Source organism: Papilio machaon, chromosome 6 (assembly GCF_912999745.1).
Source record: "Papilio machaon chromosome 6, ilPapMach1.1, whole genome shotgun sequence".
In the NCBI taxonomy this organism is placed as follows: Eukaryota; Metazoa; Arthropoda; class Insecta; order Lepidoptera; family Papilionidae; genus Papilio; species Papilio machaon.
Window position 1 is genome coordinate 6,054,397 of NC_059991.1, and position 11,593 is coordinate 6,065,989.

The following is an 11,593-nucleotide window of genomic DNA, read 5'->3' on the forward strand; positions in this document are numbered from 1 at the left end:
ACGATAAATTACTAAAGATTGATTAGAAAATTATCAAAATGACTAAAATGTTAGTTAGTTATTAGCTAAATTATTAATTCAATTTTAAGATTTCTATTGATCTTTGAATAAAAAAAAATATTTCTAACAAAAGTTATTCTAATATAAATTTACTCTTAGTAATGTAGTTAACTGTTTTGATTAATTAGTGATATTCAAAGAAAAAACCTCTTGTTATTTCCTATATAAAAAACATTAAAATAATGGCTTAAGTTCTAACATTTTGTTCTTTTAACAAGCAATATTATTTTAAACAAAATATTTTTCATCAGTCGTTAAAATATTTTAACAATAAAAAAAATTACATAAATAAAATATTTTATTGACCACTTAAAGATATTTAAATATTAAATGTAAAGCTATTTTAACTAATAGCCTCATCAATAAACGTAATTGTAGTAAATAACAATTTTTTTACTATAATAATAAATTGTCAATTACAGTAACAAGTTTGATCTATGGTATCATAGCATTATAATCCTTAACCTTTAAGAATAGAGCTTAAAATGTAATGACCAGTACGTGAAATAAATTCGAAAATATTTTAATTAAAAAGTGTTTAGAAATCGAGTAAAGCAGGTTTGGTGTCTCGTGCGCATTTAATAAGTGAGTACATAAGCTTTACGAATCCCGTATCTTTGGGCTTCTCTAAACCTCGTAGTAGTCTATTCTTCATTACGGCTACGAATTCTCTGTTACTGAGTTGACCATCCACTATAATTAAATAATTTAAAATTAGTTAATTTAAAATTACACACATAAAAGTTCTTGTCTTGCTCACGATCAGATTTGTTAAGCCCATGTTTACATACGTCGAGGGATTTAACTGAGATAGGCAAATCGAGACGTAAGTCGTTGAATTCAATGTATTGTCTATGGGTTTATTATGAAAAAAGTATTTAAGCTGTGTTTTTAATTAGTCAAGTTACAATACAGCTTTATAGAGGTAAAATTATTTAAATAACTATAATTATCTTTTTTCTATGGAATTGGATTTTCATATTTGAATTTGGGTTTCGATATTGTTGTCTCTGGTTTTTCAAAGAGAATGAGAGGAACGACAAGATGACATGACATGATCGACAGCGTTATTTAAGCGACATACTCACTGTTCTCATCAAATATAGTGAAGACGACATTGATGACGTGCGGGTCGAGGTCTACATGTGCGACAGTGCGCGCGACGTGGCGCAACGTGGGCTGGTCGATGGACGCGCCCGCGATGTGGTAGAACGTGAGCGCCGTGTCCACATCGTTTATATTATTCAGCAGGTGGAAGAACTTTAAGTAGTCGTCTTTTGTGATACCCACTCCGTGGTCGCGGAACCTAGTACGCGAGAGTTTTACTTGAAATATCGTAGAGGTGATTGAAGGCTGCCGTTCTATATGTGAAATGTCATTTTTGCAAATATAACACGTCAATTTGTGAATGCGTTCAATATGTAAAGACAGACAAGGCTATCTAAACTGGTGGACATGGGTCAGACTAAATTATGACAGTACATAGGTCAGAATAGCAATATAGGTGTACATACTAGGACTCACACGACGCCGGTACCACATTTTACGTTTTAAAAAGTATGCATTTAAAAAATAATATAGAGATGAATAACAGGTAACAAATATTTAAAAGTAACTTACATTTTCTTTACCCTTTTTAACATCCTCGCCTTTTTCTTAGCGGGGTAACCGGCGTAAGCTAATAACAGTTCTGCAAAGTCAGCCTCCGTAATACGACCATTTTCATCTGGAATTTACAAGAAAGTTCTCAATGGATATATACATAATAATTAAAAAATATATAAAAAAAATTATTCGATAATTTCTAGTAGCAGAGTATTTAAAAATTAAAGCTATAAAAAACGTTTTATACCTGGCTGTTTTCTCTGGAATTCGAGAGACAATATTTCTTTCTGCAATTGCTGTTGGAAGTCGAGGAATTTTTCTATGGTCAGTTTCTCATTTAGTTTCGGACCGAAGAAGTATGTGGTCAGCGCTGAGTTAATACCCTAGAAATGGAAGCAAGCAATTATTGTAATAAATAATATCAAATTACCGAACCCATAAACTTCTTAGATTTTCTTGAAAAACATTGATATGTTGCTCTCGCATATTTACAATTTATGATGGAAGTTTGAATTACATTCTTTTTGTATTGACCAAAACTCAAAATGTTGTGGTGTGTACAATCAAGGACACAGGTGGTATGGCACCTTAAAAACTACAGTCGTTTAAGCGTTCCGTACGCATCGAGACTACGACTATACAATAACCAATAGAAGGAAAAAAGGACTAAATTTGTATCTTTGACTTATAAGTGTACTGATAAGTTCAAACCTTGAATGTGTTGCCAGTGTTGGCGTGGTCGCGGTGGCGCGATCCGATACTGCTCTGCTGGCGGATGAGCGCGGCCACCTTCTCGAACTCCTCGCAGTCTACGTCCCCGTCGCCGTTCAGGTCGAACATGCGGAACGCGATCTCGAAGTGACGACGCGATGCTATAATGAGATGGATAGACGTATGTAACTATGACTGCTAACTTAATTGACATAGATGAAGTTAATAATATTTGATCTCCACTTTTTAACAAATAGGTAAAACTTTAGATTAGGAACATGCAAGTCAGCGGCTGCAACTTTTATGACGAAAAGAGTTATATCTAAGGACTTACTAGACAAAGTTAAAAGTCGCGGAAATTCGTAGATTTTTAGTTATTGAATAAATAAAATTCTTATTTTAGGTTAGATTTTTGACTACTTTTGACGTAACTTTGACATTTTTTCTACTTATTTTTAAAGAACCATATGAAATGGGCAGAATTTGGTTCCCTAACAAGAGAAATTTGCAAAGGCTCCGGCGCTATGGGATGAGCAGCTCCTCCGCCCTAGCGTACCAAGGCGCGGGCACCTATATAGTACCCGCGCCCTATTACAGCAGGCGAGGGCTGCTAACCCTCCGCGCCACCGGCTTGTCATAAACACTCTAGGGGTAGGGTAGAAAGTACCACTTGGAGTCGGGGTTGACTGATTCGGTTCTGTGACTTCGTTCGTTACGTTTCTTCCAAATTTAAAAAAATTAAACAATATGAATGTCACAGTTTTTATTATTTTAATCAATTTAACATTTCGCAATAAAAATTAAAATAAACACGATATTTGGTATAAAAAAACTTTAATCGAATTAAATAGAGTATTTCTATATAAGTAAAATACGTGACGTGAGACTGTATAAGATAAAGCATTTGGCTATTTATAAAAAAAATAACTGTCAAAGTTACGTCAAAAATTGTGAAAAATCTAACCTAATAATAATACGAATTGTATTTATTCAATAAGTAAAAATCTACGAATTTCCAACCAAAATCGCAATAAAAAGGTGAATACTTTTTGGATGCGACTGAGGCCTCCAGCGAGGTAACGTAATCTCGATGTGTTCGCACATGAAAATGTGTCACAAGCAAATAGTGTGAGATCCGATAATTTAGTTTGACTTATGGCCCCAGAGTCAGATATCCTTGTCAATCTATACATATATATTGAACTGCAATAAAAAAGAAGACAACTTCTTTCATTTGAATCTTATTAGGATTGCACCTCAGTACTAAAAAAATCTGTAATAATATTATATTATAATTTGTTTTTTTTAAAGTACATTTGCTTCATGAACTTTACAATAACGAGGGCCGAAAAAAAAAGGTCTCCAGTTCTAATGTTTAAACTTTTCGAATTTCCATAGACATAAATCTTGTTTTTTTTTTAAGAAATATTGCTTTTTTTAAATTGTAAAAAAATGAAATCTATTTTCAAATTTTTCAAATCTTTCAATGAGTACCTAGGAGACAGCTACTTCAGTCTCTGTTTAAATTTGTTGTTTTACTAGGATTCATGACATTTTAAATTGTTTTGTTAGCAATAATTGACATAAAAAATTTTTGGCATTTTCATTAACTTTTGTTATTTATGAATTTGTCTGGAAGTCTAGAACATGCGTAGCGAGACAGAAAATCATTAAGTTCGCTCATGCTCAGTCCGTACGATCTCAGAGATGCTGCGTGAAAGTGCTCCTGCCAAAACAATTCTCAATGTCCTATAGATTACTTACAAACACAACAATGCGTTCATAAAGTTATTAGAAACAAGTGTTACAAATTTCAGTATTTTCCTTCTTCCCACATGTTGCATTATGTTATTTTCCGTGAAACGTGTTCGAGCCAAAGTGAAGTCGAAAGCTTTCTACTGCTTGAGATGCAGCGCGAAAACCGCCGCCTTCTTATTTTGGGCGACTCTCTACATGATTGTAATGAGACTGACTGTGTTCAAAAGTGGAGAAAGCAAACAAGCGAAGGACTGGTCTATTATACCTGACAATTACACTAAGTGGCTGGTAATTCTAAAGATCATTATTTTTAGTGTTTGTTTACATTGTTGATTTACAAGTGATTACATAGTAACTTTTCTGTTCGAATTAAGACATTGAACTAAAAGCCTCGATTTCAGTATTTTCTCGGATTCTTCCATTTGCGTGAAAATTTAAATAATCGACTCCGCGCTTTTGAACTTTAGATTCGCTTTATTTATTTTTCTTCTAAATTTTTGATTGAAATATTTCCCAACGTGCTTTGCTTCGAATTAGGATCTACTAATAATAACTTCGTTTTCACTTGAAGTTCAAGCGAAATATACAAATATTTTTTTCTATAGATGCAAGGCCCAGTTTTAGGTGATGATAGCCCGGCCGAAACAGCAAACAATTTATTAGAACCTGACAACGTGACGATATCCGAGTTAGAGACGCGAGCCGCCAGAGTCCAGGATGTCTGTCGAAGCCGGTCTCTCGACTCGCAGACGATCAACAACAAAGAGTTCTTCGTGGATCACGCACACAACCTGGTGTGGTGCAACATTTTCAAAGCTGCGAGCTCTTCGTGGTTATACAATTTCAATATTTTAGGTAATTTTAATAAGTCATTAACTGTTGAAATTATATAATTAGTAGCTTAATTATATAATACAACGATTTACTCTAGATTGCACAGTTTTTCAAGAAGTGATAATTATATTACTTTATTATTTTAGGTGGTTACGACAAAAAGTTTCTGGCACGAACCCAACAGACGCCTTTAACGTTAGCACGGAAGAAATTCCCTCGGCCCAGTGAAGAAGAGCTGAGAGATACTATTACTACACCTGGGGTTATATCTCTTTTAGTCGTACGAGAGCCATTCGTCAGACTACTATCAGCTTATCGCGACAAATTGGAATACATCTCGCCGCCATTTTATAGAAAACTCGCTAAAGGTATCGTAGCAGAGCAAAGAGAGGAAGCGGTTAAAGTTTTGGGACCAATCAAGAGTATTGGGCCAACATTTTACGAGTTCGTAGCATACTTGATAGCAAAGCATAAGGCGGAAGGCCCTAACATGGTCTACGACGAACATTGGGCGCCGTATTACCAATTTTGTTCACCGTGTGCAGTCAATTTTACGGTAATAGCTAAAGTTGAGACTCTGTCCAGAGATTCATCGTACGTGATACAGCAATTGGGACTAGGTCAAGTCTTGGATAGGAGAGCGAACAATCGCAGGACGAGACTTCGCATTATAATGAACAAATCACGAGATGGCAAGAACACTTCGGCCCTGCTCAGACATTACTTTGGACAACTAGACGATAATATGCTTAATGACTTGTTACGTATATACGGCATTGATTTCGAAATGTTTGGATATGAAACAAATTTGTATAAACGTTATGTAAGGCATAAAAATCTTTAAATTTCTATATATGGCACCCAAAGAACCTTTTGTTTAACCTAACTTAAATTATAGAAAAAAAACAAAAACATCCGACAGACTGAGGCTCTATTGAAAAAAATAGTGCCATCTACTGGCTTCATTGTGAAACAGACTAACATTTTAAAAATATGAAATTTAGTCGAAAATAATGTATAAACTTTAATGTTATATACAACATTTTCTTATTCTAGAATACGAAAACATCTAAAAATTGATTTAGCAATGTAAGAAAAAAGTTATGGCGAGTGTGATTCGAATTCGTTTTTTACTAATAGAATGTTATTTCTTACGTCCACTTTGTTCCGATGTAAAATATGACACTCCGGGGATGAAGACTAATAGAATAACACCTCACTCCTAGAACTCACTAGGCTCTAGGTCGTCAGTGGAATTTACATACATAAAATCAAAACATAATCGCGATAAACCTCTTGTCAGTAGGGTAAATAGTAGGAAAAAAATAGTGTTTTACCTTAATTACTCTTTCTTTTTTAATTCTAAATGTATGCACATTTGTAAACCTCTTTATTCATTTATTAGAGAATTTCTATTCAATGAAATTGAAAGCACTTACTTGATAAAACAGTGAGTAGAAAGATGTAATCACTGAAAGTGATTAGACCCGAAGAGCCGAGCTTGTAGAAAATCGAATCTTCGTCAAGATCTAGGTTAAGTCGTTGAGTGATACTCTTGAAAATAAAAACAATTTAAATAATTAATATTTTATGAATGTTTGTGTATGTTTGTGAATGTTTATGTAATGTTTATAGCAAGTTAAATTTTAAAGCAGATTAGTTACTATTCACCTACTCGTTATTTCTATTCTATTCAGTAATAAATAGCTACTAAATATTTTTGTATAATCTATACTGTAATGCTTTTTATTCATAAATTTGTTGCGATTTCTTTTTCTAAACTGTTAAAGACTACATGTGCTCAATTGTGTAGTTGTTTTTTGTAATAATTCGAACAAAAAATAAATTATTAGCTACCAAAAATAGATAAAGTGTGGCATGTACTTAATTTGGTTCTTTAATCCAAAGCAAAATCGCATTTAGCTATATATCATGCCATAGGGTAAGCTAAGTGTATATTACATTTGTTTTTATTGTTTCTACCTTTATAAATTAAATATTGGATAATATATTATTGTGAAATAAAATTATAAGGGTTTAGCAGAAGTTGTTAATAAAAAAAAGTACAAAAAATTGTTTATTAATATTTTATGAATACGGTATACTGTTATTTGGTAGATTTTAACTTTGTTTCTAATATTTTGTAATTTTACCTCTGGCACATTCCATATGATGAAACATAAGTAGAAAATTTTAAGAATGTTTAGTCTCACAAATGGCTACACACAAACTATTTATTACCCGCAAAAAAAACCTTATCTGTTTTCTGGTTGTTAAACGCTCTGGTGGGCAAAATAAAATTCATGTAATAAAACGTTTTACTTATTTACCGGAAAAATAATAAAGATTAAATGAAAATTTAATATTTATTCTTTTTCCTTTTTCTTCCTTATTTTCAAAATATTAACTTTGCTAAACCCTCAAGAAACTAAAAAAAAATACTGAGCCAAAATCTACAAAACATGTGCAAAAAAACATTGCTCTCAAATTCTAATTTCTATAAGAAGTCTAGGAAATTCGAGTTTATTTAGCACTGGTAAGGAAGTTATCTGTGCATTTACTAGAAGAATTAATAGAGTGTGAGCTGAAAAGGCGAAGAGAAAATAGACAGGACAGTACCTCATTGATGTTCTGAAAAGACAAGAAAGTGGTGTGAGTGATTAAAGACAGTGCCAGTGCGGTAGTATTCGAAATATAGAAGGTCAGTTTTTATATATACTCGTGTAGATTAAGAGATTGTAGATTAAGTAACGATGCTCGTACAAAAAGGTTATGTATTGCGGTTATTTACATAGTTATTGACGTGCATGATATATTTTTTCTATCTTCTTAATAGATTAAATCGTGTGAAATCAATACTACTTAGATGTGACTAATAAAAAAAAGTCTTATTTTTGTATTTATATTTAAAGAAATTCCAAAATAAAAAAAACCATACTTCCTGTGAAAATAGTTAATCAGAAGACTATGTAAATGTTGCCATCGTAAGCAAATACACTAAAATTAATAGATAGGATAGTTAATACGAGCCACGGTGCAAAATAGTTCGTCTAGTAAAATTTTCTCTGTGAGTTTTTTTTAACTTCATTATTTTTGTATATTTTTATAAAATATTAAGCTGTTCTACTATCACATATCGCGTTACTTTTGCAATTTTTTAGCCAACCAACTATTTTAGCTTTTTAAATTTATACATATCCTGTTTTAAATTCTTAGAAGAAGTTATAAGCAAAATAGTTCGACTAATTGTTAATCGATGCAAAAGAGTTCGTCTACCCTTGTCACTCACGCAAAATAGTTCATCTACCCCTTAGTTGTGTCGCCGTTGCTCTCAATGACAGCTTTAATGCGAAGTGGTATGATTGCAACCAACGCTGCACACTCCTCAGGCGTGATTGAGTCCCAGACTGCCAAGAGTTTAGCCTTTAAGTCGCTCTTCGATCTTGATGGATTTTAACAGAGAATTTTTTTCATTTTCCACCATAGGGTCTCGATCGGCGACAATCGGCGACGAATGTTTTTTAGAATATTTTTTTAAAAATTTTCATGTGATGTGAAGTCATGAAAGAATTTCACTTATGTTAAAATAAACTTTAAAATGTTCCTCAAATTGTGGTTTACTTTTTATTAAACGTTTTACCAATATTTACTTTCTATATTTTACGCTTTGCAAATACTAAGACGAACTATTTTGCATCAGGGCACGTAATATATAGTTTTGATTTCATATCGCGCTATTTCAACAATTAATACATTAAAAAATCTATTTCTATAAAATTTAACAGAACATTTTTAACCGACAATAATCATAGAAATGTAATTTAGTATAATTAACAATCTAGACCTAGACATAACACTAGTTCAATGAATACTTATCTAGATCAATCTTACTAATATTATAAATGCGAATGTTAAGATGGATGTTTGTTTGAAGGTATCTCCGGAACGGCTCAACGGATCTTGATGAAATATAGCAAAGGTGTAGAACATAATCTGGAAGAAGATATAGGCTCCTTATTGGTTTTTTTTAAATTCCACGCGGATAAAGTTGAGGGCGACAGCTAGTATAAACTCCAATTAAAAACAAGACATTAAATAGCAGTCAAGTGATCACATTAATAATCAATTAATGATACATTTATTAGAAATTGTATAAAATAATACGTAATTTGTTTTGTGGTGAAACATAAAAAAATTGCCTTACCTTAGGATCATATCTTCTATACTGGTCCAAACCCAAACCTGTAAAATTATAACTATTAGCGTCTATTATTGATACAAAATGTAAGAATATAGTAACCAAAATGGTGGATAACAAAAGAAAAGTTGTATAAACTTTCCATGACCAGTGAACATGTATGCATAGATGAAAGAAAAAGGAGACATATCAGCTACAAATCCATAATCTCTACATAACATAAACTCTATATAACGTAACTCTACGTATTCTTAAACTAGATAATAAAAAATTCCACTAAGCCAATAGCTGTGTAACAAACTGGATAGGTGTTATTAGTCACGCTAGTGGAAAAGGAGTTTTTTTTTTCTTAGCTATCACCTGAATTAACCCCTTAGCTACAAATTACAAACGTAAATGTTTACATTACCTAAATACAGCTACAAAATTTAACAGGTAAAATAATACTATATCATCATTTACCATCAGGTTGTTTTACTCCGGGTGTCATGGAACGTAAAAAGTCATCTGGCGTCATGAAAACCTCATGCTGATCATGATGTTGCGCCTGTAGGGTCGCAAAGTATCTAAATACCTTGTCAGGTGTTGAATACTGCCGCATACGATTCTCATATTCGATTATCTGATCCCGCAGCAATCCAAATAAAAAATATGACATGTTTAGTAATGACCGCCACCTTATTAATATTCACGGGATGAGAACATTAACATAGGGCAGGGTTATTCAATATGTATCTACCCATTGAAAGGTTCAGTAACCAAATGCTTGTCAATTAACTTTTGACATACACCCTGATTAAGCATAGAAATAACAATCACATTTCAACATATGCTTATTATGGTTAGTTTGCCCAGCATTTGCAGTCTATTAAGTTTTTTATTATTTGTTTTTAAACTTATTCAAATGTATTAAACACAAATGTTAGTATTTATTAATGGACTTTATTGTAAGTTTTTTGTTGGTTTTTTCCATACAATATAGTGAAAATATTGTAAACAGTTGAAGTTATTTTTTTCTTATTTTGTACCTTCAGATTAAGCCCTGTTAGTAAGCAAAACCATACATAAAGCGAACCAAAAATTAAAGTAAGAAATAATACCATCAGGCTGCTTCATGCCTGGTGTGATTGCTCTCAAGAAGTCATCAGGTGTCATGTACACTTCAGTGTTCTCTCCAATACTCAATTTAACAGTAGCAAAATAACGAAATATCTTGTCTGGAGTTGAATATGATCTCATACGGTTTTCATATTCAATGATCTAAATTGCATTAAAATAAAAAATTACCATTGTGGAAATAAAAAGATGAGAAAAAATTATATTACAAAAGTTTTATTGGTTACCTTTCTATCTCTAAATCCAATCTTTTCTTTCCTATATCTTTTCTTTTTTGTATCACCTTCACTGTCTGAATCAGTTTCTGTTATTTGTTCAGCTGCAGTTATAGCAGGAAACACTTGGTGTCCCAACCTTAAATATTAGAATTTTATTTTCATAAAAAGATGATATTAAAATAATGAAAGTTAGTTCGGTCTGAACTAAAGACAATTTTATCATACACATATGGAAACTAGGTGTCACCGGCCACTCCATATGTGCAAAATAAAAAAAACACTTAAATAGTAACCTATGTGTTATCCCCTACACTATGTTCTACATCTACACAAAATTTCTGGATGATCCCTTTAGCCGTTCTGGGGATACCTTTAAACAAACTTCTATCCATGCATCTATCTAAACGTTCGCATTTTGATTTACTAATAATTAGATAAAATCAAAATAAAATTTTTCATGTACTAAAATATAAACTTACCAGATCCTATAAGATGTATAAGTAACTGCACTAAATAAAATAGAATACAAGAAGTATTTGTATGAAAGTCGATGAACATTTTGATGTTCATTTTGGTGTGCGTTTGTAAAATAATTCTTGTTAAGTTGCATGGTTTTATTTACACTTCCTGGCACTATAATTCTAGACACATCTCCAATTTGGGGAAATTTTCTTATTGTTGGTATTCCTCGTGTTGTACAACAACGTGAAGCGAAAGAGAACATTTTCATATGTTTATAATTTCTTTACTGCTCATAAAAAGCTTGTGTTTTGGATTTTAATTTGTAACGATAGTGTTATCAAAAATACTTTTTCATTTTTCGACATTCATTAACAGCTGACACCTGACACTGACAATGTCAAGTTGAAAGTTGTGAAAAGTAAAAAATGGGTGTTGCTGCTATCAAAAGATATAGTTTATAAAACGCTATTTTGCTTTTGTTATACATTTTTCGTGTGATCTCCGTTTTAGAATATAAAAAAGGTTGCCCACCAAGATTTAAAATTAAATTCTTAAGTGTTTGATTTTTTTTTATAAGGAATTAAATTTTAATTTGTTGATATGAAGCAATTTCATTTTCCCGGGAAAATAT

At 32.2% G+C, this 11,593-nt stretch overlaps 2 protein-coding genes across 3 annotated transcripts; one reads left to right on the plus strand and one right to left on the minus strand.

Annotated features, from left to right (window-relative positions):
- Positions 1-495: 495 nt before the first annotated feature.
- On the minus strand, positions 496-11,350 carry LOC106714748 (calcium uptake protein 1 homolog, mitochondrial). 2 transcript variants are annotated; one of them, XM_045678366.1, is made up of 10 exons: positions 10,980-11,350; positions 10,510-10,636; positions 9,629-9,788; positions 9,173-9,210; positions 6,408-6,522; positions 2,377-2,537; positions 1,913-2,048; positions 1,681-1,786; positions 1,149-1,366; positions 496-753 (listed from the first exon to the last, which is right to left on the minus strand). In XM_045678366.1, the coding sequence occupies exons 1-10, from the start codon at positions 11,228-11,230 to the stop codon at positions 599-601; spliced, it is 1,467 nt and encodes a 488-aa protein (XP_045534322.1). In that variant the 5' UTR covers positions 11,231-11,350; the 3' UTR covers positions 496-598. The 2 variants fall into 2 exon arrangements, with proteins under 2 accessions (XP_045534322.1, XP_045534321.1); XM_045678365.1 differs by lacking the exon at positions 9,629-9,788 and adding an exon at positions 10,267-10,426.
- LOC106715050 (carbohydrate sulfotransferase 11) lies at positions 3,956-5,868 on the plus strand. The gene is made up of 3 exons (XM_014508245.2): positions 3,956-4,422; positions 4,740-4,989; positions 5,115-5,868. Exons 1-3 carry the CDS (start codon positions 4,222-4,224, stop codon positions 5,810-5,812), a joined length of 1,149 nt encoding a protein of 382 aa, XP_014363731.2. The 5' UTR covers positions 3,956-4,221; the 3' UTR covers positions 5,813-5,868.
- Positions 11,351-11,593: the final 243 nt, after the last annotated feature.

Bases quoted from the DNA above. Each gene is read 5' to 3' on its own strand.
- LOC106715050 (XM_014508245.2), top strand. From the start codon at position 4,222: ATGTTATTTTCCGTGAAACGTGTTCGAGCCAAAGTGAAGTCGAAAGCT. The intron at 4,423-4,739 runs GTAATTCTAAAG...TTTTTTCTATAG, and splicing joins ACAATTACACTAAGTGGCTG to ATGCAAGGCCCAGTTTTAGG. The intron at 4,990-5,114 runs GTAATTTTAATA...TTATTATTTTAG, and splicing joins ATACAATTTCAATATTTTAG to GTGGTTACGACAAAAAGTTT.
- LOC106714748 (XM_045678366.1), bottom strand. From the start codon at position 11,230: ATGAAAATGTTCTCTTTCGCTTCACGTTGTTGTACAACACGAGGAATA. The intron at 6,523-9,172 runs GTAAGGCAATTT...TTTATTTTCAAG, and splicing joins ATAGAAGATATGATCCTAAG to AGTATCACTCAACGACTTAA. The intron at 1,367-1,680 runs GTAAGTTACTTT...CTCGCGTACTAG, and splicing joins TTAAAAAGGGTAAAGAAAAT to GTTCCGCGACCACGGAGTGG.